The sequence below is a fragment of the Myxine glutinosa genome, chromosome 9, assembly GCF_964187855.1.
Source record: "Myxine glutinosa chromosome 9, kmMyxGlut1.1, whole genome shotgun sequence".
Classification (NCBI taxonomy): domain Eukaryota; kingdom Metazoa; phylum Chordata; class Myxini; order Myxiniformes; family Myxinidae; genus Myxine; species Myxine glutinosa.
Window position 1 is genome coordinate 26,662,685 of NC_136269.1, and position 26,463 is coordinate 26,689,147.

General features: G+C 41.1%; 1 protein-coding gene across 1 annotated transcript in view; it reads left to right on the forward strand.

The window, feature by feature from the left end:
* Window positions 1-26,463, forward strand: part of LOC137435793 (ryanodine receptor 2-like) — a 633,328-nt gene that overhangs the window by 347,023 nt on the left and 259,842 nt on the right. The window contains exons 68-73 of the mRNA XM_078785085.1: window positions 3,058-3,396; window positions 8,882-9,122; window positions 11,689-11,776; window positions 15,345-15,437; window positions 23,232-23,399; window positions 23,929-23,988. Coding sequence (XP_078641211.1) covers window positions 3,058-3,396; window positions 8,882-9,122; window positions 11,689-11,776; window positions 15,345-15,437; window positions 23,232-23,399; window positions 23,929-23,988 — 989 coding nt within the window. The remainder of the gene's footprint in view (window positions 1-3,057; window positions 3,397-8,881; window positions 9,123-11,688; window positions 11,777-15,344; window positions 15,438-23,231; window positions 23,400-23,928; window positions 23,989-26,463) is intronic.

Below are 26,463 nucleotides of genomic sequence, written 5' to 3' on the forward strand. Positions count from 1 at the left end.
CCTCACTCTCCACTACCGGACCCCAGCCGACTTGGTCTGCCATAGCGCGACTTTCAAAATTCGGGTTTTTATATTTTGTAAAACACAATCAAATTTCGCCTTTATAATTTCGAGCGCGTGAACGCGCTCCGAGTCGAATTCTACCTTCCAACACCAATTGTTACCCTAGTGGTACAATTGGTGTTCCAAAATTTGGGCCTAATAAATTTAGTCCCAGGTTTGAATCCGACACTCCTGACACCAATTGTTACAGACACGACTTTGATGTTATGGTGGGCCGAGCGGAATGGCCGCCGTATCCGCACAAGTTACCCGATTATACTCGAACGTTGCCGAGTCGCGCTACGCTAGGTCAATGAAGGAAAAGGACACAACGGCTGGGATTCAAATGACACGACACCAAGGGTTCAGTTCTCAAGACCTCCGGAGGAGGTTATATTAGGGCGGAAGGTCAGATTACAACGACAAGAGGGACAGCATAGAAAGGCAGGCACTTAGTTACACTCTTATATTAGCCCCGACAGACGACAGATAAACGGGACAAAAACTGACTCACACGGGGATTGATGGCAAGGAAAGCGGGCAGTCGATGGCTCAAGGTGCACCGTTCTCGGAGGGGGTGTACCGTTCTCGGAGGTACTGCAATACCGGGTCGATGCGTGGAGCTCGCTCAGCGCTTGGAAGGTCGCGACTTGTCTTCTTCAGTCGGGGGCGCATCTGACGTCACGTCCGGTAAGTCGCTGCGTATATCCGGCGGGGAGTGACACGCCCTCGGCTAGTTAGCTCCGCCCCAGATGGAATCGGTCCGCCCTTCTTATTGGGTGCGGGGGGGTTACTGGCTCCGCCCCTGACGAGGAGCTGACAGCCAGCCCCTTCGTGGTAACCCCGTGGAGCGCATGGGCAATGGCGGCTAACCACGCCGGTGTGAGGACGCACACTCCCCGCACGCCGCGCCGCGCCCCTCTGTTGTTGTAGTTGTTGTTGTAGTTGTTGTTGTAGTTGTTGTTGTAGTTGTTGTTGTAGTTGTTGTTTGGGGAAGAAGATGGGAGGAGGTTTGGGAAGGTCCTAAACTCACTACTGGTGCCATATAATCACATTCTGGTGCAACGAAGAGTCAGAATTAATGGAAACGAGTCCTTAACTGACATAGACTAAGAATAACTAGCAAGATGTCCGAAAGTTGTCTACGTGAGATGCGGTGGACCTGGGCACGACATTTAATGGGGGAAAAAGGGGAAGGTCGGTTCTACAGAGTGTTATTTACAGGCAATGGGACTAGGGAATGGGGGATTGGGGATAGTTGGGGAGTATTGGGGAAATAGGGGAGTATTTACAAGCGGATATTGAGGCCAAGTCCCATATCCGCAACAGTATTAATTTGTGATTGGAATGATGAATGATGCTGTTTGGAATGAAAATACAGAGAACGACGTGCTGTCAATGCCTGATGTTCGACTGAAGGTGACACAGGAATGTGGAATTTATTGGTTCATCTTTGCCATTCGCCGTTTTTTCCCCCAAGTCATTCACGAACCGGCTATCCATGCCTGAATTCAAAAACATTTAATACTTACATTATTTTCTAACTAGTAACTGGTATCTCCCCCTAGATTAGACCATCCTCTTCAAATAAAGCATCAAACAAGCCCGGCTACACCATTGTTAGACTTCTTTTTTCTTTTTCTTTTTTTGTATACAAGAATGAGGCTCATGTAAGAGATAACATTAATGATAAAAAACAAACGGACACATAAGACGAAATAAAGGGAGCGGGAGACAAGATGGGGAGAGAGGGGGAAGCACACAAGTACAACATTTGAGAGCAGGGACATCGGGATATCTGTGGGAGGGAGAGGGCTTGGGGGGAGGAGGCGTGGGAAGGGGGGGGGGGGGAGGTATAAAACACATGGACACAGCTAGGACGTCCACGAAAGAAGTCGGTATTTCAAAAAAGTGGATCTGGGGTGAATTAACGGGGGTAGAAAAGATCAAGGTTTTGGATGGGGGAAGATAAGAGATGGCGGTGGACAGCTCTTTTGAAGACCTGGAGGGATGAGTGGGATTGAAGAGAGTGTGGGAGTTTGTTCCAGAGGTGGGAGAAAAGAGGAATGAAAGAGTGAAGGTGAGCAGAGAGTCTTGATTTTGGCAGTTTCACCAGAAGAGGGATGCAGGAAGATCTTGTGTGCCCTGTTGGAGTATTTGGGGGACAGAGCACAGACAGGGCTGGGGGCGGGGGGGGCTAGGCCAGAGAGGAGTCGGTAGAAGACAGAAAGACCACCAACCTGTCTGCAGTGAGTGAGTGAAAGGCCCTCGGAGTTAGCTTCATCGTGAGAGATTCCATTGGTCCTGGTCTTATTAAGTTTTTGTATGTTGTGTCGAAGCTTCTAGAAGAGCTAGAACGTAGAATGGATCAGGGCGTAAAATGAGAAAAAGAAAAGGAGAAGGAGAAAGAGAGGGAGGGAGGGGTGCACAAACAAAAGCGTCGGGGTGGGGGGGACAAAATAGAGGGAGACATTAACCCACCACGTGGTGTGGAGAAGAAGGAGACTCGGGGAGGATGCAGGAGTGAACAAGATGAATACGGCCACAAACTCTCAATCACAGAAGTCGAAGAAAACACTGGAAACCCAGAAAGAGATGGGTTCGTGGAGGGTTAATAGAGGTTGAAAGGGTAATGGTTGTTGATGAGGATGATCTGACTGAGATGGTGATGAACAGCTGTCTAGAAGCTATGAAGGGAAGGTTGGTTGCTCGTAAAAGGCAATCCAAAGATTTTTTTTTACAAATCCAGCAAGCAAATGTTGAAATATAATCAAAGGTAAATAATGAACTATTCTGTTTTGTAATATTATAGTCATGGATTCACACATACATCTCCAGTAAAAGCAGTGTTCGGAAAACAGGAAAGCCAAGTTATTGCCATTTGTAGGATAAAGAAAATGGAGAAACTCATTGTCAAGAGAAGTTGCTCTCACAACAACAGTACAGTTGCATCCCTTATAATGTTAACCTGTTAATGTACCGGTGTCTTACTGCTGCGTGTGTTTTTTCCTGTAGCCATGGGGATGCCATTGCATGTGGAAGATGTTTGTCAGGAAGTCCCAGCACTGGAGGTCTTGCTTCAGGAGATTGGTGTGCTGGCTCAGTCAGGTGCCAGCTACGATCAAATGCCACACATGGTGGAAGTGGTGTTGCCAATGCTCTGCAGCTACACATCCCATTGGTGGGATTATGGGCCTGAAAGTCCTTCAGCTTTGAGGAAGACCAATAATGACTCAAAGCCGTGCTGCACAGCTGTTACATCTACCCACATGAACTCTCTTCTTGGGAATATCCTTCTCATCATTGTAAACAATCTGGGTATTGATGAGGCTCCATGGATGAAACGGCTGGCAGGTACTTTTCCTTCTTTTTCAAGTATATATTTTTAAATAAACAATTGAGAGACCAGTTATTGACAACGGCTGTTTTGACTAAAATACAGCAGCAATGTATGAGGGTTCCTCAATATATGTGTAGTGAATGTTGACTGTGCATAAACCTGTGATACCTAATGAGAGTACCTAAAACCTAAATACCTGATACCTAAAACCGGGTTTTCAGGAATATGTCATATGGTGGGAGCATGGTGACCATGCATTCTGATGCCGGATACTGGTTAATAATACACCTCTAGCTGTGACTGGTGAGGATGCCAGATCGTATCTGAAACCAATAAGTGCCCTCTGCCACCTGGACACATTGTCTTTCGCCCCACTAATCACAACCAGGAGGCATCACCGTTCCCTTCTATGAATACGAGTATTGAAGTTCTCCAACCTGGACAATGACGCCATCATGTGAGGCTGAAAACACATAAGGAAGGGCCTCTAGCAGTGCAATCAGTCACCAAGCAGATGAAAAGCGAAGCTACTGGCTAGGTTCGCCCTTATTGGATTTTCGCCCACCAATCATGTCGGAACTAGTTGGTAGCTTCGCTTCTCATCTGCTTCGTGACAGCATTTGACCTTGGCATCTTTTCACTGCTAGGAGACCTTCTGGGTGTGCAGGTCCTCATCCTCACCAATCATAGTGCTCCCTGTGTTCAACTTCCTTTGTCGGCATTGTAATTGATGATATGTATAATGGTTTATGTGTAGGATGTGTGATGTGTCAGTTGATTGACTTCTCACAGGAATACCAGACCTCAATTATCTCGCGGTTCATCTTTGATGACCATGTGCCAAGGATGGAGGTCTAATTCCATGCGAACATGTCTTGTTGTTGTTGTTGTTGTTGTTGTTGTTTGTGTTGTGTGTATGTGTGTGTGTGTGCTTGCGTGGATGCATGTGCGTTTCCCAACCAAGGTCCCTGTCTTGTTGCCTTACAGATTGTTAGTGCTTGCGTCATTATGTGATTAGCCAATTGGATGTTTGACGAATATACCTCGCTTCGCAAACATTTTTTATTATTGTTACCCTCGTCTGAGGAAAGGGTATTGCATTTGAGTCCGTTTGTCTGTTTGTTACTTGGCAAAAAAAAAAAAAAAAAATTTTTTTGCAAGTATGTTGCTCACTCCGGTTTGTGTGTGTAATGTAAGAGATAACAGGAAAGCCACATGTTTGTGTGTGTGTTTGTTTGTTTGTCTGTCCGCTCACTTATACTTGCCTACAGGGCACAATTTTAAACCGATCTTCACAAAACTTTACCAAAAGGCAGAATTCGTGGTCCGACAAAATCCTATATATTTTTGGGGTCAAAAGTTCAAAAGGTCAACATAGGCCAAAAGTCAACCACTTTTTTCAAATTTCCAAAATCCTCAATTTTCATCCGATTGACTTGAAATTTGAATCGGATATACATATCGGCAAACTGAATTCAACCACCAACTATTTTTGAGATCAGCATAGGCCAAAAGGTCAACATAGGCCAAAGGTCAACCACTTTTTTCAAACTTCTAAAATCCTCAATTTTCATCTGATTGACTTGAAATTTCAATAGGATTTACATATCGGCGAACTGAATTCAATCACCAACTATTTTTGAGATCAGCGTAGGCCAAAAGGTCAACATAGGCCAAAGGTCAACAACCATTTCAAGTTTCTAAAATCCTCAATTTTCATCAATTTGAATAGGGTTTACATATCGGCTTATTGAATTCAACCACCAACTATTTTTGAGATCAACATAGGTCATAAGGTCAACATAGGCCAAAGGTCAACAACAATTTCAAATTCTAAAATCCTCAATTTTCATCCGATTGACTTGAAATTCGAATGGGATTTACATATCAGCAAACTGAACTCAACCACCAACTATTTTTGAGATCACCATAGGCCAAAAGAGCAACATATGTCAAAAGTCAACAACAATTTCAAATTTCTAAAATCCTCAATTTTCCTATGATTGACTTGAAATTTGAATAGGATTTTCATATCAGCCAACTGAATTCAATCACCAACTATTTTTGAAGTTAAAAGGATGCTCTACTGAGTGCCATTCCACTTTGTTCTGTTTTGCCAAGTGTCGCTCGATAAGTGATTTTTCATCTATTTGTTTGTTTGTCCGCACAGAATAAATATGATTTTCTCTGCAACCTTTGGTCTGATCGACAGGAAATTTTCACCATAGGTGCAACCCCACCTGTATAATTTTTAATGATAATTATGACGACATAGGTCACGTGGTTCGGCCGCCATCTTGGAAAAAACGAAAAATTTTGCACCTTTATATCTCCGAAAGCGCTGAACAGAAAAAATTGAGACATGGCTCATTGTAAATAACTCTCCAGGGGGAATAAAATATGTTAATAATGATGTCATAGGTGCCTCCATTATGACGTCATAATTCGACAAGTACAAAACTTTATCCGATCAGGATGAAATTTATTGAGCGTCATGTAGGTATAAATTGGTGGAGAAAAAAATAAATGATGACGTCATCGGTCACGTGGTTCGGCCGCCATATTTGTTGTAACACAAAAGCCTTAAAAACAACTGAAAATACATCCTGGCAAGGGTTTGCAATCTCTGATTGCTCTTTTTGTTGTTATTACTTGCAAAATCGAAGATTTTTCAAGTATATTGGTTGGTTGCGTTTGTTATTCTGTCTGTCTGTTTGTCTGTCTGTTTGTCACTCGCCTACAGGTCACAATTCTAAACCAATCATCATGAAACTTCACCAAGTTGCAGAGGTCGTCACAATTGAGAAACCTATTGATTTTTAGGTCAAAGGTCAGAGGCCATTTTGAGGTCAGATTTCTAAAATCACCATTTTTCAACCAAATTGTCTTGAAAATTAAACAGCATTTGTATATTGAGTCCCTAAATTGGTAAAACAACTTTTTAGGTCAAAAGTTCAAAGGTCAACTCAAGGTCAAACTTCCAAAATCATGAATTTTCATCTGAAAAATCAGCAATTTTCATCTGATTGACTTGAAAATTCTATAGCAATTGCACAGTGCCTCACTGAATTGGGAAACCAACTATTTTAATGTCAAAAGGTTAAAGGTCAACAAAAGATCAAACTTCTGAAATCATCAATTTTAATCTGAAGAATCATCAATTTTCATCTGATTGACTGGAAATGTTAACAGCATTTCCATAGTGCCTCACTGAATTGGTAAACCAACTATTCGAAGGTCAACTCAAGGTCAAACTTCTAAAATCATCAATTTTAATCTGAAAAATCGTCACTTTTCACCCTATTGACTCGAGCTTTGATAAAAATCGTCAATTTTAATCTTGATGAAATGGACAATTTGATGGATCAATTGCAACCTTTTTTGGGGGACAGGAGGTGGATTTTGCGAGTATCATGCTCTGCATGACGTCTTCTTGTTTATTTTTTGCCTCATCAGGAAAACTGAGAACACAACTTATTTTATGACAAGTGGGATGTCCACTTTGGTAATCTACTACTCTGTCTCTTTGGGTATGTTTATGGTACACTTGTGAGTGAGTGAGTGAGTGTAACTTACTGTTCCTTTCCTTGGACAGTTGTATGCCTAGGAATGGAAGAGACCCAGCTTGTTCTACCTTACCCTCAAGAAGTGATGATTACCATGATAAATGAAAAAGACTCCTGAGTGTTGAGAGCATTTGTGAAGTGATTGAAGTGGATCTGACCCAGAGGCAGCAAAATAAGATTAACAACAGATTTAGTCACACTAAAAACACCTACTTAATGAAATATCACCCAGAATCACAAACTTTACAAGCGTTCTTTCGATTTCCGATTTATAAAGTAGGTAATTTTGCGATCAAAAGTCGAAATAGTCTTCTTCTTCAAGACATCACGAAACATCTATGATGTCGCACCAGGAGGGTGACTACCGCTTCTGTATTGATTATGGGTTACATCGCAGTACGATTTAACTCAAACAGCGAATAATTTTAGAATTTCTACAAATATGCCTAATCCATGCATCTTTGTTGGTTGTAGTAATACAAACCGAGAGGGTTTCATGCTACGCCAATGGCCAAAGGATCTGAGGGTTGCCCGAAATTGGACCGGATTTGTCCGAAATACCCAATTGTTGATTGGGCCTACAATATGTTTGCTTTTGTGTTTGGAACATTTTACAGAGCACTGTTATGAAACAACAGAGATCGCTTGATATTATGGTTATCCTACATGATTGAGAGAGAATTCCATCCCCTGTATTAAGCGGAAGAAACAACCGTTGCTTGAAACTAGGACCATCTAGCACTACTCCCCCATCCACAATTCCCCATCAATCATCACCCCCATATTACCCACCACCATCCCACACCCACCTTCACCATCCTCCCCACAATCCCTCATCAAGCATCAACCTTGCTAACAATACCTACGACCACCCCACACCACCACACCCCCACCCCTCCAACATCCCTCCACAATCCCCATCAAGCATCAACCCTACAATATCCAGTACCACTTTCCCCTCCACCATTCCCCAACAACCGTCACCCTAGCTAATATTTCGCATGACCACACCAACCTCCCACCCTCCCCCACCCCCTATCATATCTCCACAATTACCCATCAAGCATCCCTCACACAATACCCAGCACCACCCCCTCAACCAACCCCATCAACCGTCACCCTAGTTAACAACACCCACAAAATGAGGGCTTACACCCACAAATAGCCAACACCCCCACACTTCTCCCAAAGCACCAATCCCCCCTCCATTGGGGTGACACACAAATATGGCACGACAGGCATGGACACAGACACAAACGCCATCCTAAGAAAGTATGAAACTGGATGATCCTGTAACATACAGGACACTGGGTCAGCCTGTGAAGGTGGGACAAAGCATTCGTCGCCAATTTGGTCGGCGGTGTCCGAGTGTGCCTGGGCGGTGTAGGTGTTTAGGCAGTTCCTCCTCGAGTCTGCATCATATTTCTTCTGGAGTAATATAACTGATTTATCAATGAATACAAAACCCCCGATAAACCGTCAATTCAACGGTAAAACAAAATTTACCAATCTGTAGTGAACATGGACTGGCGTTTGCATCTGCACTACAAACATAACGCCGCCATCTTCATCTTCACTAACACCACGTTCATCCAATTTGCTCGCATGCCACATGGTTCAAAACGATACGGATCCACAATTCCCCCAAAAGCGTTTCCATCACTAATTTTGACAATCCCACTGATCAGTTTCAACATACAGAAAACCTTCAGAGTTGCCAATGACGATGGAATTAGTATCGGAATCCGAGCTCGACATGTGCGGTCCCCCAAACTTTCACCCTTGTAATGGTGCTGAGAAAAGGTTGCCTTCCTTTAAATATAAAAGTCACATTTCAATTATTGCCAAGCGTGAACAAATGTTGATAAGACAACCTGCTCAAGCAAACACATTGAATTTCTTATTAATGACCTTTCTAATCATTCTCCTTCAGTTTTCTCACAGCCAATAATAGGAAAGGCCTGGCCAGAGCTGTTAGGTAGCCATTTTCTACCAACCATGGACAAGCTGAAAGAAAAGGCAATCAAGGTTGTGGTCGAGGAGGAGCGCGTACGAGCCGAAGCCAAGGGGGACATGCTGGAAGCTGAACTGCTGGTGCTTGATGAGTTTTCCCTGCTTGCACGAGATCTGTACGCTTTTTATCCTCTGCTGATACGCTATGTGGACAACAACCGGTAGGTTCAAATTGTTTACCAAGCACACATACAGTAAGGGGAAGCAATATATATGTGGAGGAATCAAGTTGTTTGGTTTAAATATGTGTTGCATGAAAAACTCATTGGAGCGGTTATGTGTCTGATTTCCTGCCTGATGTTGTTTTTCAATCTCTGTCATGTGTGTGAGTTGTTTCAGTAGACTTTAGCTTTGAGGAGCCTCCATTTGAGGGACCTCACTGAAGGTCGGGAGGAGACAGGAGACAGATGCTGGGAGTAGGGGAGGCCATGGGTTGTCTTTCCGTCAGAAATGAGTCGATTTCCTGGGAAATGTTGTCTCAAAAACTCCAAATATAGTGGTGCACCATTATGTATGTATTGGTGCACTGTCTTGCTGGAAGATGACTGAATTCATAGTGATGTCTTGCTTTCTTTCTCAGTGCCGAAAGGAATCTTCTCTGCACCATTTCCATGTATCCATCTGTGTGGACTGTCACTGTTTGTCCAGCTTCTCAAATACCAAAATTCCAATGATATTGCTATCTCCGATAGCAAACCAAACCATTGCTTTCGTTATAGAAACTGGATTTTCCATATGATTGTGTGGTTCGTGCTGAGATGAAAGTGGGCCTCATCACTAAAGAAGATGAGACATCTAGAAAATGGTGCTTTCGTCGATCCGCTGGGCAATTGTGTTGCAAAATTGGGAACTTCCCCCTCTTATTTCTATCGAGTCTGGAGGTGCAGTGACTGAATCTTTCAAGGATACAGTTTCAGATCATCATGTATGATTCTGCCAATGGTCGTGCAAGAAGTTCCCATCATCTGTGCAAGTCGGTGTGTCGATTTTTTTGAAGAGGCATGCGAAGCTTCTCTTACAGCCTCCATCTTGTCGTGTGTTCTCACTAAAGGTTTTCGACCAATGCTTCCATTACTTTGGTCTTTCATACTTCCAGTCTCTCTAAAACTCTCAACAATACGTTTTATGGTTTTGTATTGTGGAAGTCTTGCATTTGGATAGACCCTACAAAACTGCTTTTGGGTAGAAACAGAGGCCTTCCTCACAAAAAACATCTCCAAATTCTTTGTATATCTAGTATGGGACTCACAGAACGCTCACATAACGGAACTGAAGTGCTGAAGCACGTAGCGCATAAAAATCGTCTGTCCTCGGTTGCAACACTCAACACTGAGTTCCAAACTGCCTCTGGAAGCAACGTCAGCACAACAACTGTTCATCAGGAGCTTCATGAAATGGGTTTCCATGGCCGAGCAGCTGCACACAAGCCTAAGATCACCATGCATAATGCCAAGCGTTGGCTGGAGTGGTGTAAAGCTCGCCGCCATTGGACTCTGGAGCAGTGGAAACGCATTCTCTGGAGTGATGAATCACGCTTCACCATCTGGCAGTCCGACTGACGAATCTGGGTTTGGGTGCATGCCAGGAGAACGCAACTGCCTGAATGTAAAGTGCCAACTGTAAAGTTTGATGGAGGAGGAATAATGGTCTGGGGCTGTTTTTCATGGTTCGGGCTTGGCCGCTTAGTTCCAGTGAAGGGAAATCTTAACGCTACAGAATACAATGACATTCTAGACGATTGTGTGCTTCCAACTTTGTGGCAACAGTTTAGGGAAGGCCCTTTCCTGTTTCAGCATGACAATGCACCCCTTGCACAAAGCGAAGTCCATACAGAAATGGTTTTTCGAGATCGGTGTGGAAGAACTTGACTGGCCTGCACAGAGCCCTGACCTCAACCCCATCGAACACCTATGGGATGAATTGGAATGCCGACTGTGAGCCAGGCGTAATCGCCCAACATCAGTGCCCAACCTCACTAATGCTCTTGTGGCTGAATGGAAGAAAATCCCCACAGCAATGTTCCAACATCTAGTGGAAAGCTTTCCCAGAAGAGTGGAGGCTGTTATAGCAGCAAAGGGGGCGCCTACTCCATATTAATGCTCATGATTTTGGAATGAGAGATTCGATGTTCAGGTGTCCACATACTTTTGGTGATGTAGTGTATGTATGTATGTATATATAAATATATATATATAAATATATATATATATATATACATATATATATACAGTATATATATATATATATATATATATATATATATATATATATATATGCCAAGTTTTAATGCAATTCCGATCCAACGAACTGATGTTCGGAGTAGGAACCAAAAAATACTTTTTGATTACTCTTTTTTTTATCCATGCCATCATCATCGATCGTCTGCTTCCTCTGCGTGCATACATTCCGATGTGTTCTTTGCCAAACTCTGGATGTTCTTGCACATATAAATGTCTGGCTAATATTATTTTAGTTACCATTAATCTGTTCAATAAACATCTGAATAAAACAGCCTGCATTCAATTTGAAATGTATCGAGTTTTTCAGTGTCAAAGCTGCAATTTACCTGCAAGGCCGTAGATCGAATTTGCACTTCGAGCAGTGAAAATAAATCACAAAACGGTTATGAAATGGAAAGTCAAGTTGAAGACTCACTCGCCAGTTTATCATTGATATTTTTGTTTTGTTATTTTTTAAATATCGAATATGTTTTTGTTTTGCTGCCAGTGCAAAATGGCTCATGGAGCCGAATGCAGACGCAGAAGAGCTCTTCTTCATCGTTGCTGATGTCTTTATTTTGTGGGCAAAGTCTCACGTAAGTTACTTGCGTTTTATTACGAACACTTTTTCATGAAAAACATTCAACAAGTTTTAATTTTTATTTGCTCTTTCTCTCCACAATATCCATAATAAGAAATTCGCTTTTAAATCAGGAGGGATGGGTGGATCAGAAAGTCTACATGCCTGACTTTAAATGTAAATTCCTTCTCTGTGTCACCCTCTTCAGCATCCCCCTACTTCATGTCCACCACTTTTGCCTCCTCCTCATACCACCTCCTCACAGCTTTCACCTCACCTCACCCCTCTCATCTTCTCCCTCCTCCCCACACCATCCCATCTTCCCACTCTCCCCATCTCCCCCAACCACTCACCCCAACTCTATTTGTCATATGTGCTCATTTCAACTGTCACCATGCCAAGTGGCTGGTGGTTGGTACCTCTCTTGCCAACCATGGCACTTGAGCAAAGGACTTACTTCTGTGACTGCATGGGACTGACTCATTTTGTTAACTCTCTGACCCAGATTTCTGCCAATGAAAATCCTCCATTCTGGACATGGTGATGACCAACTTCCCACTTATGTCTCCTGTTCCTCCGCTGCTCCCATTGGCTCATCTGATCATGTGCTAGTGAAAGTCAACATCTCTCTGGCTATTCTCAGAGCGGAGTCTGGCAGTTTACTCAGGCAGATTGGCAGGGGAAGCAAACCATGAAATCACTTCAGGACTGGTTTCATACATCTGCCTTCCCTGATAAGAACTCAGCTTAGGAATTCTTCCACAGAAACCTGCTCTCTCTCTTATACACAGATCCATCCCATTTCAGCTTCAGTTATCATACTATTCCTCTCGCCCATGGTACACTGAATCCTGCGTTGAGGCAGATGCCTTGAATCAACTTAGCCTCTCTCCCTGGAAGGCAAATCCGACTGAAGGAAACTTCAGATCATTCCAGAAAGCCCGCAACAAGTGTTGGTCCACTCTCAAGAGAGCGAGAAACAACCATCTAGCTAACCTCAAGATTGAACTTTTGAACTCATTTCCTTCCACAAAAACCTGGTGGTGCCTCGTTAAGTCTGTCTCTGGAGTACGCTCCCCCTTAATCCCTCCCCTCTTCAAATGACACCACAGCTGACTCTGCTTGTGAAAAGGCCAAATGCATTGGTTCTTTGTTTGCTTCCAAATCTTACCCCCATCCCTCACTCACTATGCACAACCTAACCATTCACACCCAACTGCTTCTGCACTCCTAGACTCTGCTTCTTTTGCAACTGAGAAGGTGGAGAAGTTTCTTACAATCTTTGATTCTGATTTGGCAACTTGCCTGGATGCCATCAGTGCATGTATCCTAAAAATGTGCTCGGCTGCTCTTGCACAACCTCGTTCTGCTCTGATCGCCATACAGTTTGCCCTGTCATCTTCCACCTGCCTGGGAGTCACCCAAACTCACCATATTACCTAAGGAAGGTACAAAAACCGATCCCCTTAACTACAGATCTATCAGCTTACTTCCAATCATCGGCAAGGTTATGGAAGCCATCATTAAAGTTGACATCAATTTTTTCCTTTTCTCCAACGGCCTGATCTCATTCCATCAGTTCGGATTTAGAATGGGTCACTCTACCTCTCTGGACATATATTGAGCATTTGATACAGGCTGGCATCCCGCTTTGCTTTCCGAAGTCTCTACTTATGGCATCGAAGCCCACCTCCTCTCATGGATCACTGACTTCCTCTCCACCCAGAGTCAGCACGCAGCTCTTAAAGGGATCCTCTCATCTCCTCTCCCTGTCAAGGTAGAAGTGCCCAAAGCTGTGTCTTGGGCCCAGTTTTATTCCTCATCTTCATCTATTATCTTTGTGATGCCCTGGAAAATCCTTCATATCTTTTTTCTGATGATTCAACCCTCTACCATATCATCTCGCATCCTTCAGACAGGCAGGCAGCAGCATCTTCCCTCTCTGCAGATCTTGATAGAATCCATGAGCTGGTCAAACACTCGGAATATGTCTTTGAATCTGAAAAATTCTCACTCTGTCTCTCCGACGAGACTGTCTGGTGAACCTCCTCATCTACTTTCTTAACAACTCTCTTGAAGAAGTTCAGTCTCACAAACTTTTGTGCCTCACTTGCAGCCCAGCTCAATGCTTAAGTGTTGAGGCCAAAATGGCAGCCGTCCTGGTTTCTGCTGCTCTTCATTTTACGAGATGTAAAAGCTCCGGGCTCTCAGGTTTTTGTTCATTTAGAGTGTACATTTATGCGAGCACCAGACAAGCCTCCAATGTATTGACTTTATTTAACTCATCAGATATTTTATTTTGTACATATAATGTTTATGGTGAAAGGATAAAAAATTGCTAAGCAGATTGTTACTTGCGAAAATGGAAGATTTTTCAAGTATATTGATTGGTCTTGTCTGTTATTACTTGGCAAAAAAAAAAAAAACGAAATTAAGTTTGTTGATCACTCCGGTTTGTGTGTGTGTGTGTGTGTGTGTGTGTGTGTGTGTGTGTGTGTGTGTGTGTGTGTGTGTGTGTGTGTGTGTGTGTGTGTTTGTTCGTGTTTGTTTGTCTGTCCGCTCACTTATACTTGCCTACAGGTCACAATTTTAAACCGATATTCATGAAACTTCACCAAATGGTAGAGTTGGTTGTCTGACAGAATCCTATTTATTTTTTAGGTCAAAAGGTCAACATAGGCCAAAGGTCACCACTTTTCTTCAGATTTCTATAATCCTCAATTTTCATCCAATTTACTTGAAATTTGAATAGGATTTTCATATCAGCGAACGAAATTCAACCACCATCTATTTTTGAGGTCAAAATTGGCCAAAAGGTCAACATAGGCCAAAGGTCCATAACATTTTCAGATTTCTAAAATCCTCAATTTTCATCCGATTGACTTGAAATTTGAATAGGATTTTCATATCAGCTGATTGAATTCAACCACCAACTATTTTTGAGATCAACATCGGCCAAAAGGTCAACATAGGCCAAAGGTCAAAATAGGCCATATTCTAAAATTGTCAATTTTCATCCACCTTATTAAAATTTGAATACGATTTGCATATCAGGTCACTGAATTCAACTACCAATTATTTTTGAGGTCAAAAGGGTGCTCTACTGCATGCCATTCTACATTTTTCACTTTTGCCAAGTGTTGCTCTGAGTGATTTTTCATTTGTGTGTTTGTCTGTATGTCAATCACCTACAGGTCACCATTTTAAACCGATATTTACGAAACTTCACCAAATGGTAGAGTTGGTCAGATGGAAGAAGCCTATTGATTTTGACGTTAAAAGGTCAAAAGGTCAACATAGGCCAAAGGTCACCAACTATGTCGAATTTCTAAAATCCTCAATTTTCATCCGATTGACTTGAAATTTGAAGAGGAATTACATATCAGGTCACTGAATTCAACCACCAATTCTTTTTGAGGTCAACATAGGCCAAAAGGTCAACATAGGCCAAAGGTCAACAACTCATTTTAGGGATTTTTAAAGTATTGTGCAATACACGCCAAATTTATTGTTTATAGTGTTGTTCAATGTCGATATTAAAGATTTTCTGTTACATGTTTTCTCCTATTTTGTTACTAACATAGAACTTCAAGAGGGAAGAGCAGAACTTTGTGATTTGCAATGAGATCAACAATATGAATTTTTTGGTTTCTCACAACCTCAGCAAAATGTCAAAGGTGAGCCATTCCTCTCTCCAAAAATCGTGATTTCTTCAATATTGCTCTACCCTCCCAGAATTTCTCTATTAGTATGTGCCATTATTAGCCCCTGTGGGACTTAGTCCGAAATGGGGGCTTATGGATTTGGTCTCGTCTGTGCGTGCGTCCTTGCGTTCGTAACCATATCTCAGATGTATGGACCGATTATGTTCATACTTAGCATAAAGATAACACATGACGATATACATATGCACATCATTTTGTTTCGCGATGTGATCAATGATGGCCGACTGGCGGCCATTTTAGTTGTTAAAAAAACCCAGATGTTGAACACCTCTTCAACCATTTCTCCGACATGCATTTTCTGATGTTGTTCAAACTTGGCACACAGATAATGAATTATGGCTTACATATGAACATCATGTTTTTTCGAGATCAAATCGATGATGGCCGACTGGCGGATATTTTGTTTCTTAAACATCTCCCCATCCAATTCTCCGGACATGCATGGACTGATTTTCTTCAAACTTTGCACAAAGACAATACATGAGTATGCATATGCAGAAGATTTTGTTTTGTAATCCAACCAAAGATGGCTGACTGATGGCTTTTAACTCTGTACAGCAATATTACTAAAACCATGGGGGCTATGACATTCTATGTCTTTTTCTTCTTGTTATTTTTCGCCCTTCATTTGTGACATTCATATAATACTTTAGGTGTATTTCCAATTTCATGTCCAATGAGTGCCAATTGAGCATTTAATGTTTTTTTGCATCCTTGACATCCTCTTTTAAATCCCATTGTTTTCCAAGTTTGGCTGTGCACTGTGAAGCATTGCTAATAATGTAATATTTATTCACTTTTTGAGTGAGGTATTGACAATGAAATGGAAAACCAAATACTGCATTGTAGTCATCTGAAGGAACCAGAAGAGGTAAAGAGCAAAGATGGAGTCATCAGAAGGAACCTGGAAAGGATTCGGGTTTCAGCTGCTACTCCTCTACCCTCAAACTCATCCAGGTTCAGCCAAGTGAACCTTCCAGAAAAATTTCTGCAAGAATTCACTTCTCCCAAGACAGATACATAAAGAAAGAAAGAAAGAAGCACAAATTTGAATGAATAAAGAGAAATATGAAAACAGATTCATTCTTCATCTCTTTTGTTTACATTCAAATTGATGTCTCACTGAAGAGTAAGGGATGGGGGAAGGTGTGACTAATGAATCCACAAATTCAGCTGGCTTAGAGGTTTACTGCCTTCTAGCGCAGGAAGGTCACCGCCACGTGAAATTGATCTGACGTTCAGACAAACAGAAGTAATCGATGCAATTTTGGTTTATTTTCTTTCATTGGTGTTTCTCTTTTATGGTTACCTTTGCCACCGAAGGTGGATGGAGGTTATGTTCTCGCCCCTCTCTGTTTGTCTGTTTGTGTATTTGTCTGTCTTTTTGTTTGTCTGTGAGCAGGATATCTCAAAAAGTTGTGAACGGATTCGGACGAACTTTAGTGGGCAGATTGGATGTGCGACAAGGCCAAATTGATGAGAAATGGATCCGGAACTGGATCCGAGATTTTAAAAAGTGATTCTTCACCATTGAGAGATGGGGTCAAAACCGATATACAGTAGGAATATTATATCTCAAAAATTTGTGGACGGATTCGGCCGAAACTTGGTGGATGAGTTGGTTCAGTGACAAGACCAAACTGATTAAATTTTGGGTAAGATCCGGATACACATCCGGCCTATCATTGGGATACAAAACGTAAGCTGTTCAGCCTGGTGGAGGTATGCGCTCTATTGAGTGCTGTTCTAGTTTATTACTGTTGATGTGCATTTGAGAATCGTACAGTAGAGGCCAAAAACATTGTAATAAAAAAAAATAAAAAAAACCACCTTTAGAGGCCATTTTTCCCCGCAAAGCGGGGGTTGGCCTTTTTCGGGAACCGTGGTTGTTGTTGTTTTTCGGGCCCCTTTTTGAAGCAATGTTTTACGGCCGGATGCCCTTCCTGACGCCAACCCTTTTTGCCGCCTTTAACGACAAACAGGGAATTACCAGTGAACTGGTACTCAATTAGCCGACCTCGGAAGGATGACAGGCTGAGTCAACCCCCCTGGCGTTAATTCAGCGATCTACTGGGATTCGAACCCAGGATCCTAGGATCCTAAGCCGGCACCCTAGCCGCTACACCAACACCAGGGTTATTGTAATAAGTGAATGTAATTCCTGAAATCTAGCAAAGTAGACTGCCTTGACCGTCTGAGAAGGAATTATTAAAGGGCATCAGTATTTGTAGCTTCATGCACATCAGTTTAAGCAATATATGGTTCATGAATGCCACTAGTCTCTTTTACTGTGCCTGCGCCCCTAAACTCCAGAATGTCTATTTTTATCGTTTAAGAATTACCTTTTGCCTTGGGTCACTGACTCTTAATTAAACCTTACAACCCCCTGCTAAATGACATGCCAGAGAGGGCTTTTGACATATTAAACCAGAAGGCATATCAGCCTCGTTTATTGGTGAGGCATAGCACGTTGGTAGGTCGCATGAGCTGAAGATTGTTTTAATAAAGATCTCCCTCCTTGAATCCATTGCTGCATCTCCTCCGAGGAGGGTATTTGGTAAATCTCGTGAACTTTATGTGTTAATATGAAACTCCAAGTTTCATAATGCGTACATAGGTTCATTCAACTTGAGGAAACTGGACTACAACACTGGAGGTTTGTGGTTAAAATGCAGTTAAACCAGCACGGTATTTAAAGATTTGAATTAAAAACTTATACAAAGGAGAATTACCATACCACTAAAATTGATGGTAAACGACCAGTTGGCTCCATAATGACTTTCAGGAAGAAATTCTTCCTGCTTTATTAGCTCCCGTTGGACGTAGTCTGGAATGGGGGCTTGTGGATTAGGTCTCGTGCATGCATCCGTCCATCACTCCGCAACCATATCTCGGAGATGTATGGACCAATTTTGTGCATACTTGGCACAAAGACAATACAGGAGGGTATGCATATGCACATCATTTTGTTTTGTGATGCAAACAAATATGGCTGACTGGCGGACATTTTAATTGTAAAAAACCCAATATTGAACATGTAGTCACCCATGTCTCGGACATGCATAGACCAATTTAGTTCAAACTTGGCATAAAGGCAATACATGAGTACACATAGGCAGAAGATTTTGTTTTGTAATATGACCAAAGATAGCCGACTGGCAGCCATTTTGTTACTTAAATGTGTTCACAACCATTTATCGGACATGCATAGTTTGATTGTGTTCAAGCTTGGCACAAGCACAGCACATGACGGCATACATGTGCAATTCACTTTATTTTGCGATCTGATCAAAGATGGCCGACTGGTAGACTGGCGGCCATTTTAGTTGTAAAAAAAAGCTGGTATTTAAAAATGTCCTCAACCATTTATCAGACATGCATTTACCTATCTTGCTCAAACTTGGCACACCGATAACGAATGAGGGCTTACATATGCACATCAGTTTGTTTCAAGATCAGATCCAATATAGCCGACTGGCAGCCATTTTGTTACTTAAACATGTCCCCAACCATTTTTCAACATGCATACACCAATTTTGTTCAAACTTGGCACAAAGACAATACATGAGAGTATACTTAGGCAGAAGATTTTGTTTTGTAATCCGACCAAAGATGGCCGACTGGCAGCCTTTATCTCCGTACACCAAAATTACTAAAACCACGGGGGCTATGACATTTTATGTCTTTTTCTCCTTGTTTATTATGCTATTCATTTGATCATTATCCACACAATGAAGGTAACACTGAATAGGTATAATATTCTGGAGTTGAAAAAGGCAAAACGACCTACATCCCCAAAACATAGTACAGCATAATTCTTTATTATTTTCTAGCCAATGGCCTTGAGGGGCATTTAGCCAATGACACTTTTCTTCAGTAGTTCATACTGTTGCAGGATCCTCGGCATGTGGATGTACAGGTTAGCCCAAAAAAGAATATGGTTGTCTTTTCTTTATAAGATGGAAAGCAATGATTTTACCACCATACATCACATTGTACATCAAGAGATTATTGGAGAAAAAAAAATTGTATTGCATTTTGGACATGGTGGAAAAAGAGCATTTAACAATATGTGATGTGGGATGGTGCGACTACTCGCTGAGATGATTGCTGAGACTCGCTGAGATGCTCCAGTATGACTGGAGCAGCAACACGTTAGAGCTTTAAATGGATGAAAATGGCCACCATGTAGAAAACACTATTTCTCAACTTCACTGATTATATGAAGAGAAGGCAATGTGCTTGAACCAAAGAACAATTTTAAAAGCAACAGGAGGCCTGTCAGAAAGTTGAAGTACTCTACTTCAAACTGCGATGAATCTTAGTCCCAGCAATCAACTGGAGAGCGAAAACAACAATTGTGAATTTCTCGGACGACCATTCAGTAGCAAGAAGACCCACACCTGTACCCATCCAATGTCCATGTTTCACAAGAATATATAGAATATAAGTTTCAACATTTTGAATTTGCCTATGAAGGAATGGTTTCAAATGACGTTGCCTACTCATTGCTCTGATTTAAGTCCATGTGATTGTTGTCAATTGAGACATTTGAAGAGTTAGGTGTTTAACAAGGACCGTGAACTCTCAGGGAGATGAGGCTGGAAGTTGTGGAATTGTGCAAGTCATTCAATGAGCTTTTGTGTTGCAGAATCCCAAAAAATGTATCCATCAGTTTTTTTATTTAATTAATTTTCTTAACAAGATCAAGGCTCACATAAGAGCAAGGTGACATTGGGTATGAACTGAAAATAGGGGGTAGGAATTAATTAACAGGAAAAGAGGAGTGAGAGAAGAGGGTACCTTCTACAGGACTATAGTAACAAAAAGGCAGGTAGGTATAACCTTTGCAATTTTTTGCTCAAAGTCCAGAAACGTAAATCCAAGATGAATCCAATCCAAGATTCATTGTATCGGAAAAATCACCATTTTGCTCATATATCAGTACACAAGACACATAGAACCATCAGATGAAGTTCTAACCATACATTTATTCTCACCGACACTCTTATCTGTCTCACCGACACCGACACATTATAGTCATCGCAAGCAAAACCCATAAATCCAATGGGCATCCAATATGCCTCATGATGGGCACCACCTGCAATGGCGGCATCACGATGAAGCATCATTTTAAACTGTGCTGAGACAGCAGCTGTGAAATGCTTAGTATGTACCCATTTGGTACGGGCAGCTTTGTTCATTGTGATTCCCGCTAGACCGCTCTGCTCTTTGGCATCTGCATGATATCTTTGCTCTAAAAGGTATGAAACACATGGACACTGCTAAACAAGTTGTTTTCTAATTTTGCTCTTCATCAATATAATCAATGGGGGCATTTTCTCGAGATGTTGCTTCTCCTTTTCCAAGTTTGGGATCCATTCCACTTCCTTGTTATGTTCTTTTCGATCTTCAAAAATTGCTTTTCACAATTTTTCCAGTTTTTCTTTTTCAGGGGGAGTTCACACATTCTGCTTTTGTTTCCCCAAGTCACAGTAAAATCTCTTTGTGTTACTTTCAAACATGTGGTTTTGTTTTCTCCTGTTGTTTCCTTCTTCATAGTTTTTTTTTTATCTTCCTTGCTATCATTTCTATTTTGAGTTTCTTTTCAGCACCCAAGCACTCGAGGCCTTTGTCTTAGATTTTCTGTTTGTTTTTTATTCTTTGGATTCTCTTTTTTAGTTTTGGGTGTCTGTTTCCTTTCCTGAACTGTTGTATTTGTCCTACTTCCTTCCGCAGTTGCTCTCTTTGTGTCTCTAATCTCTGTCTCCAAGGTGGAATTTGGTTTCTATTTGTGGGGCCTGGTTTTTTTCTTACTTCTGGTGTTTGCCCGTTACTTTTTCTTGAATAAATAGTGCCGCTGTGAAACACAAGACATTGATTTCCTTCAAGGTGGGTGATTTTAAAATCATTTATCGAATTGAATGGTTGGTTCACCTCACTAAGATGTTTCTCCGTTTATTGCTTTCTATGCGATAAAGTTTTGGTCTTTCTCTAAGTTTTAACAATTTCATCTGTTCTATTTTGTTGGCTAACTCTTCTTCCAATCTATGCTGCCCTTCATCATCTTCACCATCCTCCTCTCCCTCATTCTAAATGTAACTTGATCCCTAGTGATGATCGTCCACTGATGACCCAAGGCATGTGATATTTTCACAAGGCGAACCATTCCCTCTTTGAGTATGGCAGGATTAGTTGAATAGTTGGTGATTGGTGAATCAGTGGCAGGTAGCCAAGCTTGTTGGCTTTCTGTTTATCAGCTAGTCTTGCGCAGAATGCAGGAAACTCTGGCAGTCCAACATCATCGTCGACCGATACATCAATTATGTCTCATAACTCATGTCCTGGCAAGTCGACCAAGTTTCCACACAGGGAGATTGTTTTTCAAAGTTATCCATTTCCGTTTGTAAATTGTCAAGTGTTGGAATATTTGCTAGTGATCGTGATACCTGTCGGTCCTTCTTGGATACATAACACACAGGTAGGATGGGGTCGGAACCTTACTTCAGTGCTTTGGCCTGAGCTGTTGTAGTTTTCACGCAAACAGCAGTTTCTGAAACACTCTCATCTATTATGGTATGAGGCCTCTTTACAATAATCACTTATTATTCAATCTTCCTCCTGACAATGTATGATTGCTCCAGTTAAGATTAACCATTGCAAAGACATGGTGATTACCAGATGCCACATTATCTAGTACTAGCAACGGTACCCGCCCTTGGGGCGGGGCTTCAATTGGGAGGCCCAAATGAAAAGGCAAAATATCAGAAATTGAAGGCTTTTATTTTATTTTAAACGATTTATATAAACATCCGTTAAATCATATCACACGCAAATCATCAACATCTAAACAGTATTTGTAGAATTTCAATAAAAGCCACATCACTGTTCATATCGGTAAATATTATTCCATCGTGTTTGGAAAAACTGGAAAATTGGAAAAATTGGAAAATTGGGGGAAAAAATGAAAAAACAATATAGCCTATTTTACCCCAGGGGGTCCCAGGATTACCCACCCAAAATTTCGTTGCGGTCGGTTCAAACGTTTTTGTGGTACCTTGGAACAGACAGTCAGACGGACAGACATTTGGTGAATTATAGTAAGATGTACACACCTTTTTGTTCCACTTGTTGTATTTCTGTTAGTTGTTCGATTGTTTGTTTGTTTTTAGATCAAAAGGTCAAAGGTCAAGGTTGCGTAAAATCACCAATTTTCACCCCATTGACCTAAAATTTAAAGAATTTGCATATTGGATCACTGGATTGGGTCACCGATCAAAAGCTACAAGCCAATTTTTTTTTTTAGATCAAAAGGTCAAAGGTCAAGGCTACATAAAATCATCAATTTTCATTTTGTATTTTTTTTTTTTAACCATTTTCGTTATTTTCAGCAGACGGAAGAAGAAAGAAATGTCTGATGCAAACAGATGCAGACGTGCTTTGCATTTTCAGACGCATTATGGTTTTTATTGCTTACGTGTTTTATTTATTTATTTACCTTTGAGCTTCAGTGTGTCTGTCCAGACCTTAACATTTTAACCATTTGAGATTTTGTCATCAAGTCATCATCAACAAACCTTTATTATGAGAATATGGAGAACACAAATTAATAACATGTATAATTTTTTTTCGCTCTCGATTTCATCAAGTTTAGTTCAAGTACAAAGCGGACACGGACACGGGCTATGCATTTTGAGATGCTTTCTAAATATTATTGAAATACCATTATTTTACCTGCTCCTGCAGGCAGGAAGTGATGGTGAGCGCAAGAAACAGAAAAAACGTGGTGACAAGTACTCGGTGCAGACATCACTACTTGTGATGGCGCTCAAGAGAATGTTGCCCATTGGCCTCAACATCTGCGCTCCTGGTGACCAGGAACTCATCTCCTTAGCTAAGAACCGCTTCAGCATGGTAAGAAATAAGCCTCATATTCACCTTTTTCTTGTTTTCTATGTGGATTTCCTTGAGGGGCCCAGGGAATGTGTAGCAACATCGGCTTTCGAAGTTGTTTTCTACTCGAAGTGGACTCGCATGAGTCTTCTGACCATTTCCACTTATGAAACTGATCTAAGACTGTGATCGTGATGCCTCATTTGTAATGTAGGTTGTCAGGCAATTCAAGCGTTCATTATGCGCATGAGCAATTTTGTTGGTAAATGTCTTTCTTGCGTCCTGAAGGATTCAAAAAAAATCGTGATTTGATTTACTAAGATAATTGTTTCTAAAATTGATGTGAAGTGTTTCAGATCTGTTAAGTGCTGACCGTTACCTAAATGTTGTCAAATTTCAGTGGTGACAAAAATTGCATTATCTGTTTGAATAAATATTTTATCATAAGCACGTTTAGTTTTCAATAATCAAAGATAATGTCTTTAAACCAAGATCACAAATGGCAAAGTTATTGAATGGTTTGTCATGAATAGCCCTCCTGTTTATGCAGAAGGATACAGACGAAGAAGTGAGAGTTTTCATTCGGAATAATCTTCATCTTCAAGGAAAGGTACTGCTGTGGCTTATTACTCACTGCATGCGGTTGCCTGATTAACCCGTCAACCCGCTCAGTGGGAGGTGGGGTTTTGCAATTGTGTGTGTGTGTGTGTGTGTCGTCCAGGCCACAACTTTCTTTTTACCATTTGAGCTCCTGTCATCACATTTTCCACAAACCATTATTCTAAGAATATGAAGAAGTCAAATTAATAATTAAGGGAAAATAGGTCATAGGGTCAAAAGTTAAGGTCACACAGTCACAAATTTTCATCCGAATGACTTGAAATTTGAACAGAATTTGCATAATGGGTCAATGAATTGATTCACCTATTAAAATATAGAAGGCTATTGATTTTGTTTTCAGAAGGTGAAGATCATATAAAATCGTTAATTTTCATCCGATTGACTTGAAATTTGAAGAGGGCTTGAATATTGCGTCACTGAAGCCTATTGTTTGAGGCCAAAAATTCAAGGACAAATAAAATCACCAATTTACATCTGAATGACTTGAGCGTTGAACATTGAACTCATGGAATTAGTTCACCAATTAAAAGCGAGAAGGCTATTTTGTTTAGCTCAAAAGATCATGGTCACATGCGATCGTCACTTTCCATCCGATTGACTTTAAATTTGAACAGTCTGCATATTGAGTCAATGAAGCCTATTGTTTGAGGTCAAAAGGTCAAGGTCACATAAAATCGTTAATTTTCTTCCGATTGACTTGAAATGTGAACATAATTTGCATATTCAGTCAAAAATAATACAAACAATTATTTTGCACAATGTATTTGTAATATACGTGATATTACATTTTCTAAACAATTGAAGTTTCAGATTTAAGTTAAAAAAAAAAAATTCTAAAACATTTCATTTTTTTTTTTTTTTCAAACAATTTCAAAACAAATACCCTTAGGACATACCCACGGGAGAGGTAGGTGCATACCAGAAGTTTGGTACGATTTCACAAAAGTTTGAGGGAGTAGTTCAGTGACGAGACAAGACAACACAAGACAAGACAGACACTGCACAGATATATATATATATACTACAATCTTCAATGCATGCATTTCTACTTATTCACACATACATACGCATGCATATACTTACGCTAACATTCGGGGTCTGCCTCGCAGGCACGTAAGACATCGGCCATGATAAAGCTCGCAGTGTTAAGTGTGGAAAAGTTCTGAGGAGATTGTGGCTGGCTCAATAGCGCAGTGGGCTGTTGACGCGTTATCAACGGAGGTCCGTGGTTCGAGCCCCGCATTGAGTCAGAATTTTTTCACACTTAGCCCCTCGCAGGAATTTGATTCCTGTTTATAAAATTGTATTTGAATTAAGCTTCAATGCATTTCTACTTATTCACACATACATACGCATGCATATACTTACGCTAACATTCGGGGTCTGCCTAGCAGGCACGTAAGACATCGGCCATGATAAAGCTCGCAGTGTTTAGTGTGGAAAAGTTCTGAGGAGATTGCGGCTGGCTCAATAGCGCAGTGGGCTGTTGACGCGTTATCAACGGAGGTCCGTGGTTCGAGCCCCGCATTGAGTCAGAATTTTTTCACACTTAGCCCCTCGCAGGAATTTGATTCCTGTTTATAAAATTATATATATAGTGCCTTCAGAAAGTATTCACACCCTATGACTTTTTTCACATTTTATGTTACAGCCTAAATTTAAAATAGATTAAATTGAGATTTTTTTGTCACTGATCTACGCATAATACCCCATAATGCTATAGTGGAATATGTTTTTTTAGATTTTTTTTTTTACAAATTAATAAAATTAAATAGCTCAAATGTCTTGAATCAATAAGTATTGAACCCCTTTGCTATGACACTCTAAATTGAGCTCAGCTGAATAACTTTTCCTTTGATCATCCTTGAGATGTCTCTGCAACTTGATTGAAGTCCACATGTGGCCAATTTAATTGATCGGACATTATTTAGAAACAAACACCTTTCTATATGAGGTCACACAGTTGACAGTGCATGTCAGAGCAGAAACTCTACCATGAAATCCAAGGAACTGTCCATAGAACTCCGATATAGAATTGTGAGGAGGCGTAGATCAGGGGAAGTGTATAAAACAATCTCGAGAGCGTTGAAGGTTCCCAAGAGCGCAGTGAGCTCCATCATGAGGAAATGGAAAGAATATGGAACTACCCAGACTCTTCCTAGAGTTGGCAGTCTGACCAAAATGAGCAACCGGGCAAGAAGGAACTTGATCAGGGAGGTGACCAAGAACCGAATGATCACTCTGACAGAACTACAGAGTTCCTGGTTCGAGGTGGGAGAACCTGCCAGATGGCCAACAGTCTCTGCAGCACATGACAGCATGCGTGGAGTTTGCAAAAAAGCACGTAAAAGACTCTGAGAGCATGAGGCAAAATATTATGTGGTCTGATGGGATGAAAATTGCACTCTTTGGTCTGAATGCAAAGTGCTACATTTGGTGGAAACCAAGCACAGCTCAATACCCA